The 25,926-nt window shown below is 43.9% G+C and overlaps 1 protein-coding gene across 2 annotated transcripts in view; it reads left to right on the top strand.

Moving 5' to 3' along the window:
- SLC11A2 (solute carrier family 11 member 2) overlaps positions 1–25,926 on the top strand; it is a gene marked incomplete at its 5' end in the record, with an annotated part of 193,255 nt that overhangs the window by 73,976 nt on the left and 93,353 nt on the right. For both annotated transcript variants that reach the window (XM_082246595.1, XM_082246596.1), the window contains 7 exons: positions 6,553–6,672; positions 7,729–7,835; positions 16,544–16,614; positions 17,841–17,908; positions 18,348–18,503; positions 19,980–20,138; positions 21,127–21,219. In XM_082246595.1, the coding sequence (XP_082102721.1) occupies positions 6,553–6,672; positions 7,729–7,835; positions 16,544–16,614; positions 17,841–17,908; positions 18,348–18,503; positions 19,980–20,138; positions 21,127–21,219 (774 nt within the window). The remainder of the gene's footprint in view (positions 1–6,552; positions 6,673–7,728; positions 7,836–16,543; positions 16,615–17,840; positions 17,909–18,347; positions 18,504–19,979; positions 20,139–21,126; positions 21,220–25,926) is intronic.

The following is a 25,926-nucleotide window of genomic DNA, read 5'->3' as shown; positions in this document are numbered from 1 at the left end:
GCTGGAACTTGATCCAGAAGATCCAGGACTGTAGAACACTTGACTCCTGACACTGGTTTGCTCAAAAGTCACTGAATAGCTCCCCCCAGCCCTGCGCTGGCTTGAGGTAGCTCTTCCTGTGCTGCTGCAACTCTCAACTGGTACACTCCACACTGTACAATTTGGGCCCAAACTGCAGGTACCCCTTCTATACTTCAGGGTCCTCAACTTAGGCACCCCCTTTACAGCTAGCTGACTCTTGGATCCCAGAACCTTCTCCGGAGTGGTCCCCTCTAACACTAGGCAGACCCCCAGGGGCAATCCACAGTACTCATGACCTTTGCTGGCTTTCCTGGGACTGGACCCCTCTCTCTCTCCGCTGGTTCTCGTCACACCGGATCCCCCTCAGCTCAGCTCGGCTCCCTCTGGATTCTTAGGCAGCACCCGAGACATCCACTTCCTCTGACAGGAGGAGAGACAGCCGTACTCTCCCTCCTGAGACTCTGCTTCCCGCCAAAGACACCGCGTCATGCGCCCCCTTCAGACTTATACCCACTCCCAGAATCCTCTGCGGCAGAATCTGCCTTCTGGGGCAGTTACAAGCCTGAATGTGTCCCTGATTGGGTTTCCTCCACTGCTCAATGAGAAGCCTTTCATAGAGTCAGTGGGGACACTCCCCTCTCAGCAGACACACCTGGGAACCATGACAGCCTACTGAAAATCATGGCCCTGCTGTTAGGCAGCCAAGACCCATATACTTTACCTAGCACCTACCTGTAGGGTGCTACATTAGTAAATATTGAAAATATAGAAAACACACAACACCTTGTTACACATACATATAATGAAAACTGCTAAATTACTGCAATGTGCACGGATGTCCGTATCATGTCACATTAATTCTGGCATGTATTGCAGTTCCAAATATTGACTAACATATTACAAATGTTGATCATACGATGGGATCTAAAATAAAATGACACAAGGCTTTGCTCAGTATCAATACATACATTAAGCCACAAAGGCCATATGCACCATTTTTGCCCTGTGGGTAATTTTCCCTGCAAATCTTTCACCCTACCCACTTGGCTATATGGTCATTGTGGGCACCGGATATGTAAGAGACTTTGATCATGGGGATCAGGCAGATATTAACCCTATTGCTGGTGCTAGGTCCAACAAAGCAAGTTATAAGCCACAATGGTCATGCACACCACATGCAAGTTGTCAACTCTTAAATGAGAAGTACAGCCAAAGCTTGTTTGGCTGTACTTCTCCTGTGGATCACAGGGGTGATGTCTGTTCTGCACTCCTGTGACCTGTTTTCAGCAGACAGCACGCTAAAGCCGTTAACATCACAGAGCCAGTCCAGGCTGGGGAAAGATCGCAACGACATGGTCGTGATCCTCCCACAACCCTGGACCGGCACCTCGCTTACCCTCTTAGCGAGTCACTGCTTCCTAGCGCAGCGCTCCAGTGAGTGCGCACAGTGGGGGAGGGTGAGGGGGCCAGGGCAGACAGCGATGATTGACAGTCACCAGCTCTCTGCTCACGGAGCCCAGGACTGAGTGATCAGCAGTGTTTGATTGCTCGGTTCTTAGTCTTAGAGGTGGCGGGGGACAGATGCAGCATAGGACTGATGCTGGATCCACCTAGGTAAGTATGATTTTGTAGAAAAAAACAAAACCCAAACTTCTATTTTAAAAGCTCTATATCGTTCAATCACAATGGGCTTAATGGCATATCCAATCACAATGGGCTTAATGGCATACTCAAGAACATCCATCATGAGGGTACAGCAACCATAAACCGGATGACAGGTACTTGACTGTGTTACTAAAGTAGTATAGTAATGGTAGCCAAAGACTGATATAGCATAACAAATTCATCCTTATTGAAATTCACATACATGTGTTTTACCATGGCTCAGTAGTTTCTCAAACAATGTGGTATCAATAAGGAAATGCTATACCAGCAAGGGTCTGACCTATGTAGTACCAGTTAGACCAAGTAATGCACCTGTTGTGGTTACATTACTTCCGATTGTCTTCTGAGTTCAGCAACAGTCAGTTCCCATCTGGTACCACAGGGCTTGACAAATTTGCTTGAAATCTAGGAGCCAGCTAAAAAAGGTAGGGGCCTTTTTTTTTTTCCCGCATGCCGAATGGCCGGTTTCTGGTGGACCAGCTGCCGGCTAGGGAACGATAGTGCAGCAAATTGGAGGGGATAGGAGATAGGGATCCAGTAACTCATGCCACCTTAGGCCCCTTTCACATGTGCACCTCCACTAAGCGGAACCTGATTGCTCAGTGGGGATTTCTCTGCTAATCCCCGCTGAGCAGGTGGATGACAGGTCTTGTCCGCTCCGCTATGCAGAGCAAACATGGACACAGTCCTGCTCTCCTATGGGGCCGTCGGATGAAAATGGACTGCCTGTCCATTTCAATCTGATGCTATCTGATTTGATCCATCGGACAGATGGAAAGTAGGACCACATCCGTCTTTTTTTGGCTGACGGGATCGGATGGCAGCGGTTGTCAGTGGACATCCACCACTCCATAGAGGAGACTGGAGGGTCTGATCAGGTCCGCCTGAAAAACTGACAGGTGGACCTGATCAGACAGTACATGTGAAAGGGGCATTTGGCTGTGTGGCATGACAGGGAGAGAATTAAAAGAAAAATAATTAAAAAAAAATGTAATTTTAATGGAAAAAAATAAAATAAAAAAACAGTTTCCATCTTTGTGGGGTTGTAAATGGAACTGAGGCTGTTCCGACCAGCTGCCCCACACTCCCTGTCCACTCACCGGTAAGGACAGGGCACCAGATCAAGCCCTCAATATCTTTAACCTCTTCTCTGAGCAGTGCGAGCAGGCAGGGGAAACCCTCAGTGCCGCCAGTGACTGCTTGTTGCAGCCCTGGCCACCACAAGAGGGCGCCAGTTCCCTGATGTAAGCGTCTCCCTACAGTAGGCCGCAAAGCCGCGGCATCTTAGTCCGTGTACCCGCGGGCGGGCGATGCATGGGGACAAAACACCTGCCGCAGTGTACCCCAGGTGCCAGGCCATTAATTCTAGTCGCCAATGAGACCTGGAACCTGGGGTTTGTCAAGCCCTGTGGTACCATATGATTGTACTTGTTGATAAATGACTGGAGCATAGCAGGTAAAAGCGCCACCTTTAGGCGGCTCTCAGGATTTTGTGAGATCACCAGTAGATGGCTGTCACGTGAAGAATCTTCAGATTTTATTGTCACTGGTTGAACAAATGGATGTGGCTCTTTTACAACCATTGCAAAGTTCGCAATAGATGTTAGGTACAATTTCAAGCCCTGTATGTGGTGTAAGCAAGGTAAATGGCAACAGACCCAGTTCTTTCTGCATATCATACAAGTTTGTCCTGATGCACTTGCAGTACATAGTTGATGGTTGATTTTAAAGTAGAATATACATTTAGATTGTACAGTGTATGGCCACAGGCCACCTTAAAGGAAAAAGTAGGAAAGTGTGTGGAAATAAAAAAAAAAGATGGTATAGTAATGAGGTAGGTGTATTTCGGAGAGGTAAAACGCACCCTGTTCTGTGATGCAGTAAGGCTGTGCATGATGGGATATGAAGTTTCCTTGATGGTCACATGATGTTACATACAGGAAGTCAGGGCTCAGAATGCATTTTTTTTACATTTTGAATAGAGTGGGTGCAGATTGAAAGCTACCGTGGACTAAGTGAGAGAGAAATAAGCACATTGGGATAGCTTGGGCAGAAAAGACATTAGAAAGACATTAGAAAAGGCTTTTATTTATTATGAAAAGTGAAATTGTGCCTGAATAGGTGAACTTCTCCTTTAAAATGAGCAGCTTTTTTTATTTTTGGAAAAACCTTAATTCCAAAAGGAAAAAGATAATTAGCTGTATGTAAATAAAGTATTAGCTGGAGTTTGGTTTCAGTTTTTTTAGTGTATTTAAATCTGCTAGTACTAGTAACCATTCCACCCCCCCCCCCCCCAGATTAACAATGCTGCCTTCCAAATTTGCCTCTGCCCCTTGTGCTCCCTCTGTGCAGAGGGGAGAAAGCCTAAAAGAAAACGAGTGTAGCCACCTCAACTAATGATTTGTAAGCTGCAATATATTACATTTTTGGTTTTGAGTTTAAGATCGCTTTAGGACTATTTATTGGTGAAAACATTTACTTTTGCCAAATATTTGTAAGTTGCATGCAGGAGACATGCTCCAGAACAGCCCATTGCAAGTTACATAGTTGGTAAGGTTGAATAAGGACAACAGTCCATCCAGTTGAACCTGTGTTGGTACATGTGTGTGCTTGTAGAAAATCATTTCCCATATCCCTGTATATTGTTTTCATTAAGATGCACGTTCAAGAGTCTTTTAAAATTATATGTACTTCCTGCCGATACCACCGATTGTGGAAGAGAGTTCCACATCCTTACCGCCCTGACAGTGAAAAACCCCCTATGCTGCTTAAGGTTAAACTGCTTTTCTTTCAGACTAATCGTGTGGCCCAGTGTCTTACACTCCCTGGGACTGAAAAGTTTTATACTTACTCTGGGATCACTATTGAGATATTTGTATATGGCGATGATATCTCCTTTCAAGCATGTCTTCCCCAGGGAGAATAAATGTAGTGCTTGTATTTGTTCCTCATAATTGAGGTCCTCCAGTCCCTATACCAATTTAGTTGCCCTTCTCTGGACTCTCTCTAGTTCCAGCACATCCTTTCTGATGATTTGGTGACCAGAACTGGACTGAATACTCCAGACGTGGCCAAACCAGAGTTTTGTAAAGTGGTAGAATTATCGTTTTATCTCAGGAGTAAATTCCCTTTTTAATGCATGATAATCTTCTGCTGGCTTTGCTTGCTGCAGCTTGACATTGCATGCTTTTGCTCAGTCTGTCTTCTATGAGGAACCCTAGATCCTTCTCCATCCTAGAATCCCCTAGGGCAGTGATGGCAAACCTTGGCACCCCAGATGTTTTGGAACGACATTTCCCATGATGCTCAACTACACTGCAAAGTGCATGAGCATCATGGGAAATGTAGTTCCAAAACATCTGGGGTTCCAAGGTTTGCCATAGCTGCCCTAGGGCTTCTCTCCCTAGTGAGTAACTTTGTTTTTTATATTTTTTGCCCCCAAGTGCATTACCTTACATTTTACCAATGTTAAACTTAATTTGCCATCTAGTTGCCCACTACATTAATTCAAGTCCTCTTGAAAAATGTTTCTATATCCTGCAGTGATGTTATTGCCCTACTTATTTTTGTGTCTGCAAACACTGAGATTGAGTTGTTTATCCCATCCAATATATCATTTATAAATAAATTAAACCAAATTGGTCCCAGGGCAGAGCCTAGGGATACCCCACTAACCACTCTAGACCGTTCTGAGTACACATTCTTTATTACCACCCTTTGGACACGCCCCCGTAGCCAGTTTTCTATCCAAGAACAAACCCTATGGTCTTTACCCACCAACCTCAGTTTGTAGATTAAGCATTCGTGGGGGACTGTATCAAATGCTCTTGCAAAATCCAGATAGACCACATCCACCAGCCTACCCCTGTCCAGATGGCAGCTCACATGTGACCATGGATATCTAAACTGTACCATTGCCTGTGTTATAGCAAAAATCCCCTGGTGCCCTTAACTGCACTGCAGTATTGTTATGTGAGCCTTTAAAAGTCCTGCGAGCAGCCTGTACCAGACCTAGAGATGAATAGAACATTAAATGTATTTTACCTGCATTTTAATATAAAAGTTGCTGTCTCTTCATAGAATCTATGAGCAACGTATGTACCAGACCTTAAACATACTTCTGTGTTACTGGCTTCCAGCTAAAATTGGATCCTTTTGTTTCCTTGTTTGACTGACTGTGTCTGTACGATCAGCAGATTTTAATCTACTTTTATTTGAAGAGACAACCTTCCCACAACCCCCCCCCCCCCCCCATATACACATGCCATGAGCCCTTTCCCTTCTCACTTTTGTATACATACTTGTTAGGGCTCATGCAAACTGCAGCTCAAAAAAAGCTGCTTTTACAGGCATTTGAGCTTTTATTTCCCTGCACAAAAGCTTGACGAAGCTTGTGCTTTTTTTTTTTTTTTTTAGCTTCTTTGAGCTTCCTTGAGCTTCCTTGAGCTTCTTTGAGTTTTTTTCCCTGCCTTTAGAGCATAGAGCAAAAGATGAGAGCTCAAAAAAAATATTCAAAAGCCTGTAGGAGCAGCTTCTTTGAGCTAAGCTGCAGTGTGCATGAGCCCTTAGTGGCAAAATGAGGCAGATTCTATACCTTTGGGAATCTCTGTGTATATACAGTATATTTATTACAAGCGGCAACTGACACAAAGACAAGGTGGGACTTTTAATGCAAGATTTGGGAAGCACTCCAGGATACAAAACAGTTACCTGACCTCATGGCAGGAATGGCACTTGGAATTTGTTGGTTCCATATAACTGAATGTAGTAAATGTCTGTTTATTGCTTTTGGATTTATAAATGTATGTACTGGTGCTTCTGATCATTTTGAAAATAAACTTTAAATCACATGCAACATTTCCACAGCTGCTCTGGGTTCTTCTAGCTGCTACGATTATTGGCCTCCTCCTTCAGCGGCTGGCTGCCAGGTTAGGTGTGGTGACTGGTCTGCATTTAGCAGAAGTGTGTAATCGGCAATATCCAAAGGTATGTTTTAATCACACCTTAGTTTATCTAGTTTACCCTGTTAATATCTTATTTTCATTAATGCATATTTTGAATTGTATAAAATAAATGAAACGACTGTTTTTTAAGTTTTTTTTTTTTTATATACATAAAGAAAACTTTTATGCTTTTTATCGTATCTTTTCGAATGTGGACAATGTCCCAACAATGTTTTGTCCTAAATGCCTGCTTTAGTAAAGACAGTAGTTAGAACACAGAAGTTGTCTTTAGAAAAATAGAAAGTTGTTTTAATATATAGTACGCCTTCATTGCTGAGAAATTTGCTCAACTTAGGAATGTTGACTGCCGGAGACCTCTTTTAGACCATGTTACCATAGCTGCATGCACTCCCACCCAGTCTGATGTCACCTCTGCCCACATCCCCAACCTTATGTCACCTCTGACCACCTGCCAAATATAACTAGGTGGGATTTGACCATTCTGAATCCAGAGCTGAGCACTTCCAAGTTCATTTATTGAGAAGGAAATTGGTATATCCCATCTTGCTTTCCATCCTGATTCCCCCTTAAGTGGTCCTGGACTCACTGAGGAGAAAGGCAAGGCCAGAAGCCAAGAGAAGGTAGCCAGAGCAGACTCTGCAATGTTCTCTCTATGGTTTTTTTTGGGTTACTGTCCAACAAAGCCTGCAATACCAGTTCTAGGGAGAAGATTGCTCTTGAAAGTACTTAAAAGTGCAAAACTTTTTTTATTTTTGGATCATCAAAGGTCAGAGCTCCTGTAATATTTTTTTATGCCGTTTCTAATGAGACACAACAGGTAGTAAGAAGAAATTTCCCCAAAGTGAGGTAAATACCCTCTTTAAACAGTTGTCACATGATCAGGTGCCCCCCTCATCTTCTGTTTTCGAGTGTCACCGATTACATTTTGATTTCCCATCACTTTTTGTCCCAATGACAGAGGTTCTAACCCTTCCCTACTGCATCTAAAACTAAAAAGAAAAGATCTGGCTTTAGATACACTTTAATTTTATTCCTCTGTGATTTTTATTTTGCCTACTAAAAATTGTTTGTATTGTAGGTTCCCCGGATTCTATTATGGATAATGGTGGAGATGGCTATCATTGGATCTGATATGCAAGAAGTCATTGGCTCAGCCATTGCCATTAATCTCCTGTCTGTCGGAATGTAAGTGCCTTGTCTGATTCGTATAGATTATTTTCAGCATCAGATCAAATCCTTTTAGTATCAACTACCACATGATAATCCATGTATTACGTATGGGGTCATTTAAAGGAGTTGTAAAGTCTCATAGTTTTTTACCTTAATGCATTCTTTGCTTTAAGGTGAAAAACCATTTCTGCTTCACCTGCCCCCCAGACCCCCCCCCCTTCCCTTTTCCTACCTGACCCCGATCGTTCCAGTGACGAGCACGAGCCCAGCAGCTTTAGCCGCGGTCTCGGGTCCTCATTGAATAGATTGATAGCAGCAGAAACCATTGGCTCCCACTGTTGTCAATCAAATCCAGTGACACGGGAGCCGGGGGGGGGGGGGGGGGCTGAGTCCTGCTGTCTGTGTCAATAGACGCAGCAGCAGGACCCGGGAGCGCACCCACCCGTGTGCCCCCAAGGAAAGCGACTCTCTGGGGGGCCACCCAAAGAAGAGGAGGAGCCAGGAGGGATGACGGGGCACCCCAGAAAAGGAGGATCCAGGCTGCTGTTTGCAAAACCCTTGCACAGAGGAGGTAAGTATAACCTGTTTTTTTTTTTTTTTTTTCTTTTCAAATAAACCTTTACAATCACTTTTTAGATTTCCTATTAAAGTTATTTTATTTTTTTTTTTTTATTAAAGTGGAATCCTGCTAGATCATTTTAGGCTGGCCCTTTTTGCCAGTATAGCTGTGTAAAACATTAAAAATAAATGCCTAGGGGTGTGGCTAAGGATGCGAGTGAAGCAGGACACTTTACCTCGGAGCTCCAAATCCTGTTTCAATCCACTTCCGTTGCGGGGTTTTTGTCACTCCTAGACACATTATCCTGCTCCTCTGGCTCTGGAGAGCACTGTGGCTCGAAGTCTGCTCACAAAGCGGCACAAGTATTGCAAACTCCCTGGTTTCAGCGATCGCAGCGGAGTCGCATCCCATGTCCAGATCCCGCCATCATGGCTGCATCGGTGGTGTATTCTTCCTCTACCAGGGAGTCTTTGGCCAGGATGGAGGTCAGTGCATCGGCGTTCAGAGGGGGCATCTTGCATCCTACACTATTCCCCGCCGGGCCAGTGCCCCTGGAGGGGGAACCTCCAGCTGCAGACATTACCAAACCCATCTTGGAGGCTATAGATGGCTTCAAGGTGCATTATAGGAGCTCCTAGTTCGGCACCCCAGATAGCACGGAATACCCTTTTGCGACTAATTTTTTTTTCTACATTTTTTTGTAGCTAATGTTTGATGTTTTTTAAGGACTAGCTATGTTACAGTGACTTTTTTGGATACATTCTCTTGCAGGTTACCCAGAGCTCAGAGGCAAGGCTAACTGTCTCTCCTTGGGCTCTCCGGTCTGCTAATCTGGGTATTTATTTTCACTCATGGCTATGTTGGTTAAAATACTGTCCTGGCATGTCCGGGGCCCTTAATGACCAGGTTAAACAGGCAGCTATGTTTAATCATCTTAAAGCAGCCAGACCACATATAGTCCTTCTGCAGGAGACACACACGTGGATGGCAGCAAGGCATTACCACTGTGAAGGCCATGGATACAGAGGGTGTTCTATGCCTCCTATTCTTCCTATGCCTGCGGAGTGTCTGTTATACTCACCAAAATGTTCCTTGCACTGTCCAAATGGTGATCTCTGATCTGGGAGGACGCTATGTCCTATTGGTTTTGGATATTTTTCAAACTAAAATGCTAACTGTATAGATGTGCCTCCACCTTTACAGTCACAGTTACTGTATGATCTCCAGGTGGTGTTGGCTCCGTTCTTGCACCTTCCTGCACTTCTGGCTGGGGACTAGAATACCATTTTAGACGGTGGGTTGGACACTTCCAATCCCTTTAGGTCACTATCGCCCAACTTGCTTTCTTGGGCATCTACTGCCCAACTTACTGAACTGTGGAGATGGAAACACCTGGATGTGAGAGGCTACTACTAAAACTGCATCCAGAATTGACCATGCTTTTACTAATGCTCCTTGTTTAAAATTAGTCCATGCTGCTTCCTACTTGGTGGGGGGGGTTTATCAGATTATGACCCACTTTTGATAATGATGTCCTTGGCCGACAGGATTGCAGAAAGTGCATGGAGGTTGTCGCCAGATTGGTTGCAAACAGAGAAAGTGGTACAGCAGCTACAAACTCCCATGTCAAATTTCTGGGTTGATGATTCCTCCTCTGCAGATATAGAAGTGCATAATTTGGAGAGAGAGAGAGACCTGACAGGCTGAGGAACATACAGTATCTCACAAAAAGAGTACACCCCTCACATTTTTGTAAATTCTTTCTTATATCTTTTCATGTAACAACACACTGGAGGTGTGTTTGGGGTCTTTATCATGTTGGAATACTGCCCTGCAGGCCAAGTCTCCGAAGGGAGGGCATCATGCTCTGCTTCAGTATGTCACAGTACATGTTGGCATTCATGGTTCCCTCAATGAACTGTAGCTCCCCAGTGCTGGCAGCACTCGTGCAGCCCCAGACCATGACACAACCATGCTTGACTGCAGGCAAGACACACTTGTCTTTGTACACCTCACCATGGTTACCGCCACACCCGCTTGACACCATCTGAACCAAGTAAGTTTATCTTGGTCTCATCAGACCACAGGACATGGATCCAGTAATTCATGCCCTTAGTCTGCTTTTCTTCAGCAAACTGTTTGCGGGCTTTCTTGTGCATTATCTTTAGAAGAGGCTTCTTTCTGGGACGACAGCCATGCAGACCAATTTAATGCAGTGTGCGGCGTATGTTCTGAGCACTGACAGGCTGACCCCCCCCATCCCTTCATCCTCTGCAGTAATGCTGGCAGCACTCATATGTCCATTTCCCAAAGACAACCTCTGGATACGATGCTGGGCACCTACACTCAACTTCTTTGATCGACCATGGCGAGGCCTGTTCTGAGTGGAAACCTGTCCTTATAAACCACTGTATGGTCTTGGCCACTGTGCTGCAGCTCAGTTTCAGGGTCTGGGTTTTGGCAATCTTCTTATAGCCTAGGCCATCTTTATGTAGAGCAACAATTCTTTTTTTCAGTTACCCAGAGAGTTCTTTGCCATGAGGTGCCATGTTGAACTTCCAGTGACCAGTATGAGAGAGTGAGAGCGATAACACTAAATTTAACACACCTGCTCCCCATTCACACCTGAGACCTTGTAACACTAGCGAGTCACATGACACCAGGGAGGGAAAGTGGCTAATTGGTCCCAATTTGGACATTTTCACTTAGGGCTGTACTCACTTTTGTTGCCAGCAGTATAGACATTAATGGCTGTGTGTTGAGTTGTTTTAAGGGGACAGCAAATTTACACCGTTATACAAGCTGTACACTCACTACTTTACATTGTAGCAAAGTGTCATTTATTCAGTGTTGTCACATGAAAAGGTATAATATATTTACAAAAATGTGAGGAGTGTACTCCCTTTTGTGAGATACTGTAGGTGTGAGGCGACCTATGCTGCTACCCCAGGTAACTTGATCATTGCTAAGCGTCAACTTTCCCTGCATGACACCAATCTGGCCCACACTAACCTTCTTCATAGGGCAGAGTCCCTTTTTGAAAAAGGTGTTAAAAATAGTAAGTTATTGGCGATGTTTATAGGTGACCAGCGGGCTCCAGTTAGTGTCTCCTGTGTCCGCTATGTGAATGGGGAGCTGGTCACAGTGGTATCACTTTTATTCTGACACGCTTGCACACTGGCTGATATCTTTAATTTCTTGTTGCTTTGAGCATGAGGCTTTGCCCCCTTATATGCTGGAGGCCTATGTGGTCCTCCTTCCTAAGCTGGGTAAGGACCCCATTAATTGCACCTCATATAGGCCCATAGCACTCCTCAATGCTGATTTAAAAATTCTTACAAAGGTTTTCGACACTCGGTTATCCACGGTTTTTCCCACCCTGGTCAATATTGACCAAACTGGCATTATGCCAGGGAAGTCTATGTATACCAAGCTCTGCCGACTATTTACACATCTGCAAATTTCACATAAGACAGTTGGAACTAAGCGGTGGTGTCCCTGAATATGGCCAAGGCATTTGATGCAGTAGATTAGGGATACATGAGTGTTAACACAAATGGGCTTTGGACCAAATTACTGCAAATGGGTCTCGTTATTGTATAGCAAACTTAATATGGCTCCTAAGTTTGGGTCCTTGATCTTCCCCTTTTTCGCCATTGGCAGGGGAACCAGGCAGGGGTTCCCTCTCTCGCCCTTTGTTCTCTTTGATTGGGCCATTGGCCATGGCACTGCTTTTTTCCTCTGAGGTAGGTGCGCTGGAAGTAGGCTCCATTAGAGAATGCTTGGTGCTGTACACAGATGATTTATTGCTATTTTTGAAGGATCCAGGCCCATCTCTTCAAGTGGTGCTCCATATCCTGGATATATTTTCAGTTTCCTCCGGTCTACGGGTAAATTGGGAAAAATCAACTATTCTTCCATTGGACCCTGGCACTGATACTGTGGCAAGACAGTAGCTTGCAGCTGCATTGGTTTCCCAATTTACTTAATTAGGGGTCCTTGGTTGCGTCTCTTCAAGGGTCGTGGATTACTTTGCTTTAAGCTTACAGCCGCTTTTGGACTTCGTTAAGAAGAAGGTATTGGGGCACGTCAACCTCCTCTTCTTTAAACTGGAGACATTCCCCTCCAAGAATTGGCTTTAGGGCTCTCCAGGAGCCCTGGGGACGGGGGGGGGGGGGGGGGGGTCTAGCGCTCCCAGATCAGTACAAATATTTTTTGGTAGAACAGGGTGTTTTTGCGTGCAGGTGGCTCCTTGGGGATGACGAGGATTTGGCCACAGTGCTGGAGGCAGCGGTATTGGGCTCTCTTTTATACAGAGGCTCAGGGGCCAAATTTAATTTGAGAGGGACATTGAGAGTCACGAATAAAGCCTGGGAATGTGTTCAGGTTATACTGACGCCCGCCTCTGGCTCCTTTTCAGCATCATCTCCACTGTGGATGAACCCCCGACTCCCCCAATTTCTAACCATTCCTGACCCTATTATCTGGGCTGCCAAAGGAGTTAAAGCGTTAGGAGACCTCATTAGAGGAGGTGAACTGTCCTTATTTGCTAATCTGAAACAGAGATTTCATTTGCCCAACCCCTATCTTTTTAGATACCTCCAACTATGGCATAAATTATACAAGGAACTCTTCCCTGTCCCTCACCCTTCAGTAACTAAATGTAGGGAGAAATGGGTGAAGGAGGTTACAGATTTGAATGGGGGGACTGGAATGACATGTGGAGTTTTTTCCCTTTAACTCAATTCAAATTCCTACACAAGATATATTCTATCCCAGGAAAAACTGTCTAATATTTACCCTCCGGTCTCGGAGAGTGTTGGCAAAACTCTCACTCTCCGGCTACCTTTGGGCATATCTTTTTGGTACTGTCCAGTAGTTCAGAACTTTTGGAGTGTGGTCTTGTGATGTATAACCAAGGTAACCTCCTTACCCCTGCCCATGATTGACAGTGTGCCTTCTTGGTCTTGTGAAAGGTCTGGCACCCACCAGGGCTCAACGTACTCTACTTATAGTTTACTGCTATTTTACGTTTGTAAGGCGTTAATCCTTTACTGGAAAAAAATCTGTGATACCCTCACTGACTTACTGGTAAATAAGGTGGTTCCATTCTACAAAGCTACATATCTAAGCAGGGGTGCCCCAAAAAAATTCTGAAAGTATGGCAAACTTGGTTAGACAATGCTGCTTCTGCCATGTAGAGCTAAAATAATTCTGCCTTTTGCATGTTATGTTTAGGATGTCATCTGTCACGGAGGGCATGGGAGAAGTATATATCATCCTGGTGAATACCCTTCAAAATCTGCTTATTATCCTTGAAAGGCTCCTTCTCTAACTACAGTGTCTGAGATATGTCCTGTATTCCTTACATAGGCTTGAGGTGGTTTTCTGTGTCCAAGTGGGAGTATCTCACGGGTGGGATTGCCTGGAAAGGGGGGGGGGGGATTTCTTCTTGTGGTTCTGTGGTTTATTTTTGAGCCCTGTGTTATATTTTGTATTTTTCTTTTCTTTATGTGTAGCAGGTTTTCCAGGCATTGGGCCTGATATGGGTCTGCCATTGTTACCAGTGGCACCTTCAGCTCATTTAAGCTGAATACCCAAGTGTGAGCGTTGAGACAATGACCATTCCGGCATCTTTGGTTTGTTTAGTTTATATTACAATTGGGGATGGGAGAAGGCAATGAGTGGGATACTCCTGTGGCTCAACTAGGTAAAACTGGGACACTCTGTAGAAAAAATGCCTGTCACCGCTGTCTTGACGCCAGCTGGATGCCAACCAACGCTTACTGACGCTTGAAAAATGCTTCATCACTGAACTGTTCTAGAACTTGACTTGTAACACCACTGGTTAATTCAAAAGATCCTGGACTGTAGTAAGACTTGACTCTTGACACTCTGTTTAGCTCAAAAAGTCCAGTGAACGGCTCCCTCTAGCCCTTCACTGACTGAGCTCCTTGTAACTGCTTGTGCTGCTGCAACTCTCAACACTGTACACTGGACACTGTACACATCAACTCTTCAGGGCCCAACCGCTGACGCCCCCTTTACACTTTCAGGGTCCTCTACCAGGCACCCCCTCTGACACTTCAGGGTCCTCTCACTAGGCACCCCCCTGACACTTCAGGGTCCTCTCACTAGGCACCCCCTCTGATACTTCAGGGTCCTCTCACTAGGCACCCTCTTTACCGCTAGCTAGCTCCTGGATCCCTTGGACCTTCACCGGAGCGGTCCCCTCTCAGCTAGGCAGACCCCCAGGGGCAGTTGCAGTACTCACGAACTTGGAATGCTTTCCTGAAACTGGGCTCCCTCAACTATGCTGGTCCTCGGCACACCAGATCCTCTCTGCAGCTCAGCTCTCTCTGTACCATCAGGCAAGCCGCCCAGGACACCCAATCCTGCTGGACAAGACAGCCGTACTCTCCCTCCTGGGACTCTGCTTCCCCCCAAAGACGCTGCGTCATGCGCTCCCCCCAAACTTGTACCTACTCCCAGAATCCTGTGCAGCAGAATCTGCCTTTCTGGGGTAGATACAGGCCTGGATGTGCCACTGATTTGGTTTCCTCCACTGCCCAATGAGAACCCTTCTCATGGAGCCAGCGGGGAGACTCCCAAGTCTCAATAGCAACACCTGGGAGACATGACAGCCCAGCTGAAAATCATGGCCCTGCTGTTAGGCAGCCAAGGCCCACTACACTTTGCCTAGCACCTACCTTGTAGGTGTCTATACTGTTTAAAACCCAGTAACACTGTCTCGACCTGCTCTGTGCATGCACAGTAGCTCTCCATTTTTAGGCATTGCTGAGTTTGTAGAGGCTGATCTGCTGACAGCCTTAAAAGCAGAATTAAAGTGGTGTTCCAGCCTCCTCCCTCCCCCCCCCCCCTATAATGGCGGCGATCTGCGTGTTTTTTTTTTTTTGCGGTACTGCGACATTGCGGCGGACAGATCGGACCCTTGACTGACATTTTTGACACTTTTGGGGTTACCAGTGACATTTCTACAGTAATCAGTGCTATACATATGCACTGTTACTGTAAAAATACACTGGCAGTGAAGGGGTTAACTTTTTTTGAAAGGGAGGGGCTATGTGTGTCCCTAGGGGCGTGCTTTCTACTGTGATTGGCTGTGGCTTCAGATGTATGAACAGTGATCAACGGTTCTACATAGTAGAACCGTATGATCATCCTTCATACACAGGGGAGAATGACAGGCAGCTTGTTTACACAAGCCGCCTGACTTTCTCCCTCTCCCCTCGCCGGTCACACGCGCGGGGGGGTGCGTGACCACGCGGGAGCGCGCCTCCGGCGGCGCGCGCTCGCTCCCTAGACCCTCGCAGGCTAGCGACGTAGACCTACGTCGCTTTGCCTGTGAGGGGCTGACTGCCGACATAGATCGGCGTTAGGCAGTCGGCAAGTGGTTAAAGGGGAATGTATGTTACTTGCTGAAGAACATTCTTTTGTAACAATTTGGTATGGGTAAAGTTTGGCTTTAAGTTAGATTACTGTGGATGATATCAACTATATTCAAATATCAGAATTATTTTTCCCCGTTTCTCCTCTCCCATGTCTTCTTTTCTTCAGAGCAGCAATTTGAAATATCCCATGTCTGAATTGCCCACATGTACCCACCAGCATGTAGGTGCAAGCCTACTGGAACATGTTGTCCATAAACAGTGCACACATGAATAAAGTGAAACCTGTGTGAGCCACAAGCCTCCAATCATGGTCCTATTGGGGATGGGACTGTCACCTGAACAATAATGCCATAAAGTTTTAAAGGGGTAAAAAACAGCAAACCTAAAACGGGTGCATTGACCAAGGGTAGGGAGGGTATGTGGGCTGTGATGTCATTTACCTGAATATTTTTTTTTTTTTTCCCAGTTTTTTTTATGACCTTGATAAATGTACAAACCCCATTTTAAGATTGGTGATTTATGATCAAATAATTATAGGTGTCTGGCGAACTTATTTCAAAGATGCCATTAGTTATTTAAGGAGCTACACCAAAAAAGAAAATTTAATTTACATAGTGAGTATTGAAATTATACTTGTACGTTTGATTATTGTGTACTATATCCTTATATGCATTTGAATTTTTGCTTCAGATGTGTGCACACATCATAGAAAATCATAAACCCGATTATTTTTTTTATTTTTCTCTCTCTAGAATTCCATTATGGGGAGGAGTGTTGATTACAATCGTAGATACATTTTTCTTCCTATTCCTTGATAAATACGGTAGGTGAACAAATCAAATTGTAGATTGTAGTCTAAACTTTTTTTTTTTTTTTTTGTGTTCTGACTTTCCGTTGAGCCTTTGTAATAGAGCAAACCTTTAGGGCTTTTTTCCTGCTTTTTTTACACTAATTTCATGCGTTTTGGAGGGCAGTAACGTAATGAATAAAGTGTTAAAAAAACCCAGGACCCTGCATTCACTATACCTGGTCTCCCACAGTACACAGAACCTGGAAATGCAATTATTTTAGTAAATAAAAACTGCTAAATACCTTTTCTTATCAGCATTTAGAGCAGTCTTTGGACTTCTATCAGTGTAGGTAAAGCTTGTAGGAGGAGTTTTCCTAGGAGTTTTCCTGATTGTCCTAGGAGTCTACAGGACCCCTGACCCATTGTCTGGACAGTGCTGATTGGCCCTGTGCTGATCACATGCACTCTCCCCCAAAAAAACAGACACTCCCTAGCAATACTTACCAAACTGAGCATGTACAGCCTGCCCCCAAGGCTGTGTTCCATCAGCAGATAACTTTGGGCCAGTGGAAGAAGGGGAGGATCGGAGAAGACGGGATCAAACGGTCTTTTTACACAATATGCAGGATTAACCCCTCAGGTTCCACAGTGAGTATAACAAGCATGCTTTACTGCATATTCAGACTGATTTTACTGTTGTGGGTTTAGTAACACTTAATTCCAGGTCAGTGAGTCACTGCATAATGGTGCAGGAATTGTGATAAAGACCCCAGGCAGCAATGACCATTCACATTGTTCTGCAGTCACAGGTTCGCTCTAATGCCTGGAGCACACAAGCAGTTTTTTTTTTCTACCCAGTGAGCTGAATGGAAAAAAAAAACTGGGGATCTTGCTGTACTAACTATGCAATTTTAATACAGCAAACTCTCTCCTGAGCTATTGTGTTCTGACAGGGGGATTGCCCCCCCCAACCCCTCTCTTGCCTGCCAGAACACACAAATCATTGCTCACTGCCATCGCTGATTGCCTGCTGGTTTTCCAGCATGCCCATATGACATAAGCCGGACAGGCTGCTGTACAGCAGATATGATGCAAGATATCATTAAAAATGTTTCTTTGCATGTAAAAGGTGAAGTATTTTGCAACCACCATGATAAAGATCCCTGCATCATGTACATGTTATGGTGTCTATTTTTGTATTCCCAAACAGTAATTGTTACATCTTGTACATTTATATAGTCTATTTTTTTTATTTATAGGGCTGAGGAAACTGGAAGCGTTTTTTGGTTTCCTTATTACAATCATGGCAGTGACTTTTGGATATGAGGTAGGTTATTGATATGAATATTTGAAATGGGCATGACCCACTGCTATATGGCAGAGTAATTTTTCGAACCTGTTGACTTTCACCTTCCTGCAGCCAGATGTCAGCAGTTCCCTATGGATTTGCATAAGATTGGCACGACATGTATTGTACGGTCAAGTTCTGATATGCATGTGGTCAGCTTTAACAATATTATTTTCAGTTTTGTTGCTGACATACAATACTTTGCTGTACATTAATTGTTCTTTAACTTTTTCATTGTTGAACCCCTTTTAGTAATTTTCCTTTGTAGAAGGAATAGATTTTATTACAGAGTTTTTTTTTTTTTTCTGCTTTGCTAGTATGTTTGTTTGCAGAACACAAAATTGCTGATTGACATGTAAATGCAGTACATAATCTCTTATAGTTAGCTGGTGTTGTTAAATTGTTTCCTCTCTGTCAGTATGTGCGAGTTCGTCCCGATCAAGGCCAGCTTCTGAAGGGCATGTTCTTTCCTTACTGCGCTGGCTGTGGGAATCCTCAACTTGAACAGGCGGTTGGGATTGTAGGAGCCGTAATTATGCCTCATAACATGTACCTGCATTCAGCTTTGGTGAAGGTATTTATAGATTTTATATTTGTAGCTCTGAGATTTTGAGGTACTTTTTATTTATCTGTTCCCTATCTAAAGACGTAAAGTTATAATATAAAGCTTAAAGCGGTATTGAACCCCAAACCAAAAATGTAATACATTGCAACTTACCAATCATTAGATGTGGTGGCTGCATTCATTTTCTTTTTAAGGCTTTTTCCAACTGTTTTCACCTGGTGATCTGGCCAGCAACACACCTCTCCTGTATTAGTGCCTCCACTCTGGATGAAGGAGGACAGGGGGCACCTTTGGACAGCAGCATTGTTAGTCTGGGGGGAGAGGAATGTTGGATGTACTAGCAGATCTATATACAGTAACAAATCGAAGCCAAACTCTACTATCATTTTATCAGTTACAGCAAACTGTTTTTTTTTTTTCCTTTTGGGATAAAGGTTTTACATAACTAAAAACAGATCATTTTGAGCACCTCGGTCAGTGGTAAATGGTCTGCCTTGTCCTTAGAGAGCTTTTCTGTTGGAAACAGACTTACTGGATTGCAAGAGAGCTTTTCTGTTGGAAACAGACTTACTGGCTGGATCACCAGATGAAAATTGAAGAAAGAAAGCCTAAAAAGAAAACCTAGATTGTAAGCTTTAACGAGCAAGGCCCTCTTATTCTTACTGAATTAAAGTGTATTGTATTAGTACTGTCTACCCTCAAGTTGTAAAGCGCTGCGTACACAGTTGGCACTATATAAATCCTGTATAATAATTATTGTAGCATCACATCTAAGAACTTGTAAGCTACAACATCATAAATGTTTGCTTTTGGGTTTAATACGGTTTTAAATCCACCCCAAAAATATGTGTTTTGGATGGTCACTAGAGGGGTAAATCATCCAGTGGATGGTGTGTGTGTGTGTGTGTGTGTGTGTGTGTGTGTATGTATGTATGCGTGTATGTGCATATATGTGTGTGTGTATGTATGTGTATATATATATATATATATATATATATATATATATATATATAATCTCTTGTGGATGCCAGTGGGTGAGGTCTTCCATAAGCTTCTGCACTTCTTGGTTATGAATCGTATTGGACCCCCATACACCTTGTAAGACAACCAGCAGGGGCTGGGGTGTCGGATGTGTAGCAGGGGTGCAAGTTAGAACCTGGTATCTGTTTGTCAGACTTATCCATGTGATAGAAATGTGGTATCAAGATAGTACAGATTAAAATCTGCTAAGGCAGCCAGTCCCAGGGTCAGCCGATTTGTGAAAATTCTGCACTTTTCTTGTTGGAAGAAATCATTCAGTCAATTGTTTGAATACATATTCAGTCAAATATTGTGAATACTTCATATTATATAATTATGTGATAATTATTCTGCCCAAGTATTTGTGAATTTGTCTGTTACAACTGTTAGTCTCTGGATCTCTTTTTGTGCACTTTATCCTCCAATTATTAGTCTTCTCTAAGAAATATGTCTTGCTATGTCCAGTCCAGGGAAGTGAACCGCTCCAACAAGAAAGAAGTAAGAGAAGCAAATAAATACTTTTTTATTGAGTCCAGCCTAGCCCTCTTTGTGTCTTTCGTCATCAACGTCTTCGTTGTGGCAGTGTTTGCTGAGGCCTTCTATAACAAGACCAACAATGAAGTGGTAAGTTTCTACATGGGTATTATGTGGCTGCAACATTTATGCCTCCCCCCCCCCCCCCCCCCAAATTTTTTTTTTGTTTGTTTTTTTTTATTTTTCTCCAAATTCTTTTTTATTGAATTTTCTAATGCAGAGAATTACAAAACCGAGCCAATTGAGCATACCCTAGCTCACTTGAATACAAAAGAGCATAAAAGGCTAAAATAAGCAAAACAAAACCTTACTATCATATGCACTCAGTTGGTTTATAATTTAAAATCAGTTTTGTTTACCAGACTTTACCATGCATATTGGGGCTGCTGTACAAAAACGGGGGTAGTTATGCATAGTAACAAATAGTGTGAAATGGGAGGTTCACCGCAGGGGACGGTTGGCGCTAGGCAGAATTTGGGGAAAAAAGGTGTAGTGGGGGGAAAGGGGTAATGTGTATTAAATATATGTCCTGGAGCTGGTAAGGGGGGGGGGGGGGGGTGTAACACAGGGATATAAAACCTAATATAACTTACAGGGCAACTTGTTTGCGATACCAGTACTTATCATTTGTACAATCACATTGTGGGAGGTCCATCACTCAGCACAGGATTGTGATTTGGGGCTACTTCAAAACTGGTTGCTGAAACAGAGCAATGTCTTTTTGGATATCCCCTCATATGACCAAGCGCCAAAAGTTGCATGGAGAAGTGTCACTGTTCTGCACTCTGGCAACTGTGTATAGTTCCTCTGTCCCCACTTGCACTCTTGCATAATTTTAGGTGTAATACACTGTGGGCTGGGGTGTAGCACAGTATTTGTGGCCCTAGTCTAACCCCCATATAGTTATGCCACTGGATAAAAGTGTCCAGCTCTCTAGGCCTGGGAAAGTTTTTTGTTCTGCATTATGGAGGATCCGTTGGAGGAATATCACATTGCCATTTTGCTTTATAATGGCTGTAGCAAATAGACATACTCTTACTGCACAATACCTAAAGAAACCATATTCTTTTTTATGCAGCTTAATGAGTGCATCAACAGTACTGTCGGTGGACAGATTAACAGTTTGTTTCCAAACAACAACGATACTTTGAGTGTGGACATTTACAAAGGGGTAAGTTAGTCTTTGTGTACTCTCTACTGATAAGCCTATTTTATAAAAATAGTTTATTCTGGGTTGGGAATAAAAGTACTTATAAATGTTTATCAGGTAGCCTCAGACCTGCATGGCTAACTATAACATAGGCTTTGTTTGGCTCTGTTAGATCACATGGCATAATTTCTGTGGTTCTGTATATTTCATTATGTGAAGTTGTAAAATCTGAAATAAAATGAAGTCTGCATAGTTCACTGTCTTTTTTATGTGAAGCTCAGATGTTCAGAGAACCAGCACTGAGAGAGAAAGGAGCCAGCAGCACTGAAAGTTGTAAATTGCAAGTGCTGAGGTAAAAGGCTCCGTTCACATGTAGGCGTTTTGGGGCGTTTTTGGGGAGTTTTTCTGCTCTAGGATCAGCTCTCAAAACGCCCAACAAGACAAATCCTATTCATTTCAATGGCCCCTGTTCACATCTGAGCGTTTTGACGCTGTGAGCAAAACGCCCAATGCTCAAAAAAGTACATGAGCTTCTTTTTGGCAGATTACAGGCGTTTTTCATCGGTCTCTATTCAATCTAAAAACGCCAGTAAATCGCGGTAAAAATCGCGGTAAAAAAACCTCGCGAAAACGCTACGCTCAGGTGTGAATGTAGCCAAAAGGTAAATTGGGAAATATTTATTTTATTGTGCTCCATGTATTAAAGTGATACTAAAGGCAAAATATTTATCTTAAATATACAGTACAAGACACTGGTTGAAAAATCATAGACCCTGGGTTCAGTCTCAGTCTTAAACATCTAACTGTTCATTTTAAGATGTTCCTCAACCTCTTGTCGACCAGTCGTCGTAGTTTTACTGTGGCAGGTCGGCTCTATTATGCGAAACAACGTACCTGTACGTTGTTTTGTGTAATAGACAGTGGAGGCATGTCAATTGGCCAAAGGGGGGAGCCAATCAGCGGGACCGGTGGACATTGCCACTCACGATTGCTCCCCATAAAGACAGAACGTTCTGTCAGAGATGAACACAGGGATCTAGTGTTCCTACTATTTAGGAACACAGTTCTTTGTGTTCATCTATTGAGTACATCCCCCACACAGTTAGAAAGCACTCTAGGAGCACAGTTAACCCTTTGATCGCCCCTGGTGTTAATCCCTTCCCTGCCAGTGTCATTAGTACAGTAACAGTGCATATTTTTAGGACTGATTACTGTAGTAATGTCACTGGTCCCCTCAAAAGTGTCAGGTATCCGATCTGTCCGCTGCAATGTCGCAGTCCCACTAAGAATCGCTGATCGCCGCCAACACTAGTAAAAAAATAAGTAAATAAAAATGACATCTATCCCCTAGTTTGTAGATGCGATAACTTATATATATATATATATATATATTATACTTATTGGGATTTTTTTTTTACCAAAAATATGTGGCAGAATACATTTTGGCCTAAATTGATGAAAACATTGGATTTCTCTATCGATTATTGACAGACGCAGCTCCATATTCTTCTTGACCATTGGGTTATGCTGACCCCTACAGGAGTAGGACACTAGGCAGGAAAAAACTTTACAACGCCTATGGGGCAGTCCCTGCAGGCATACATCCACTCACTCCGCTATAGGATTCAGTTTGTTTCTGCCTAGTTTGGAGTAGGACCTAGTTCCTGGCTGGGACTTCAGTCTTAGCTTGTTTTTTTTATTTTAAAGGGATCCTTTGTTAAAATTAAAAATTTTTAGCTAGTTATGTTCCTGGGAGAACTGCAATCAACAGCCGGACTGGGTTAAAGCCCAGCGCTAGGCCTCGCCACGACCGAGCCCCAATGGACGGGGGCTGGCCCACGAGTGAGTGAAACACCTCGTCGGGATGCACAGCGTACTCCTTTGCCGTTAGCACCCCCACCCTGTGTGGAGAGGTAGTCTGTCTGGAGTGGCGCCCACCCGACCACAACCTCGTTGTTGGATTGTGCCGGTTCCCTCTCGGGAACGCTTTCAGGGTTCAAACCTGTTCACTGTTCCCAGGAAAGAAGGCAAAGTGCGTCCAGTCCTGGACCTCAAGGCTCTTAACTGCTTTGTGGGGGTACAGAAGTTTAGAATGGAGTCCATTCGCACGGTAGTGGCATCCCTATACCAACGAGACTTTTTGGCCTCCATCGATATCAGGGACTCATATTTACACATCCCTATTTATGCTGGACACCAGCGTTTTCTTCGCTGTAGGAGAGGAGTATTATCAATTTGTGGCGTTACCCTTTGGTCTCGCCTCCGCTCCTAGGGTCTTCACCAAAGTGTTTGCTCTGGTATCGGCCTGACTCTGGACTCTTACCCCGGAAAAGCTGTAAAAGTTGTAGAGGGCAATTTGTTTGCTTTTATCCAGCAACCTGTCCTCCCTGCGGACTTTCATGCGAGCCTAAAGCCTCGTACACACGCACCGATTGTTGGCCGACCGATCGGCCGTCTTTTGTCCAGTGTTGTTGTGTTGGTTGAAATGTGCTCTAGACTGCACACGGATTTTGTCCAACCAACAACCAACTTCAGAAGTGATGTCATGTTCTGGTCTACTTTCCGTGTGTTTTTTCTTCTCTGAGCATGCCCAGTCTTGCTCATCTGACTTTTGTCGGCCGAAATCTGTACTCACTGACAAACAATCGGCCGTTCTGGTGACGGCCAACAAAAATTTTATAGCATGCACATCAGATTTTGTTCGGCCGAAAAGTGGGACCTTGACTTGGTACTGTCTGTTCTTCAAAAACCTCCCTTTGAGACAATTAGGGAGCTTACTCTGCTTACACTGTCACAGAAGGTAGCCTTTTTGGTGGCTAGTACCTCTGCTCGCAGAGTATCTGAATTAGTGGTACTTCGACCTAATCAGTCGTTTCTTCTTAAGGTAGTTTCTAAATTCCATTTGAATGAAGACCTTGTGTTGCCTTCACTCTGTCCTAAGCCCAAGCATCCCAAGGAAATTGCCTTGCATTCTTTGGATGTTAGGGTTTACCTGGCGGTTACTGAATCTTTCAGGGAATCAGACTCTTTTTGTCCTCACAGAAGGACAACGAAAGGGATTGGCTGGGTCTGCCGTGACCATATCCAGATGGATCCGGCAGACAGTGGTACAGGGTTATTCACTGAAGGGTCAGGTTCCACCTTTCCTTGTGAAGGTACACTCTACTAGGGTGCTGAGTGCCTCTTGGGCTTTTCGCCATCAGGTGTCAGTAATGCAAGTTTGCAAGGCGGCAATTTGGTCGTCTGTGCTCACATTCACAAAATTCTACAAAGTAGATGTGTTGGCATCCTCGGATGCTTCATTTGACCGCAAGGTTTTGCAGGCTGCTGTTTAAAAGAGAAAAATATTCTCTTTGAGGGTGTATGTTTTCTAGGTGAGCGACAGTTGTTCCTGGTTGAGCTCCATGTTCACTGGTTGGCCAAGTTTAGCCTTTGGGGAATTATGTTCTTTTCTGCGTTTGTTTTCCCACCCCTCATGCAAATACTGCTTGGGGACGTCCCAATGGTCAAGAAGAATATGGAGCTGCGTCTCTCAATGAACGAGGTTATCCCAGGACCTTCTCTGTGTCCCAATGCTTATGGAGTTACACCATCCTCCTGGACTCACTTTATGTCCTCCTAGGTCCGTACCACTCTTAAACTGCTCAGTGTTCAGACATTCATAAGGAAAAGATGGGAAACAGGGCTTGCATAGTGTAGTATATGTTAAAAAAAAAAAAAAAAAAAACAAGTGAAACATTTAGTATTGCACTCACATAGTATGAAAATGGCTTGCCTATAGCGCCTGAGGTGCCGCCACAGCGTGCATTTCATGGCCCGAAAGTGAGTGATTTAGCTGTAAGCTGAAAACCGGAAGCTCCGCCCAAATCATTTCACTACTCTTACTGGGCTTTCTAAGGAACAGATCACTGCATATTTGTTGTAAGCACTGGATGTAGAGTGATTAGTATTTGATAGTGCTGTGGAAAAGGTTTACGATTTTTAAGGGGGCCTAGTGCAACGTATGAACTGGCGCTATCCGTTTACTTATTGGAGGATGTAACACATTATTACACATAAGGTTTTGCATTACTAGGCGACAGCTCCTGGCATCTTCCCAACAGGCCAGACCTGCGGTCTTGGGGTCTCTTATTCCATTCTGCTTCTGAGTCACTTGCTTTAATGACATGGCTGTTGAAGCCCATAATTTTTTGAGACAAAGGGGTCTCTGTGTTTATAACTCCTTTCTGTATGTAACTCCTTGTCTATTCTTTTCAAAAAACCTCTGTCCTTGCACTCCCTTGTAAAAACCTTTTTGTTTGTTATCTTGGATTAGCCCCCTCCCTTACAGGCCCCTATGTATCCTTGGGATCTCAGCCTGGTTCTCTCTGCCCTGCACAAACCATTCTTTGAACCCATCAGGAAAACCCTCTTAGATGATCTGTCAGATGTGTCTCTGAACTAATGTCTCTCTCTTGTAAGTAGCCATTCCTCATTCTCCAAGTTCAAGGTAGTCTTAGGCCCCTTTCACACATACGGTCCGTTCAGTTCATCAGTTCAGTCACGTCAAATGTATCAGTTTTCCATCCATTTTTCATTAGTTTTTCATCCGTTTTACATCCCTTTTTCGTCAGTTGTCGTCCGTTTTTCGGCAGTTGGTATCCGTTTTTCATCCATTTTTCGTCAGTTGTTATCCGTTTTTCATCCGTTTTTGTCAGTTATCGGTTTGTCATCGGTTTGTCATCGGTT

Source organism: Pelophylax lessonae, assembly GCF_965119305.1.
Source record: "Pelophylax lessonae genome assembly, chromosome: 2".
Taxonomy (NCBI): domain Eukaryota; kingdom Metazoa; phylum Chordata; class Amphibia; order Anura; family Ranidae; genus Pelophylax; species Pelophylax lessonae.
This window is presented reverse-complemented; position numbering and strand designations above follow the sequence as displayed.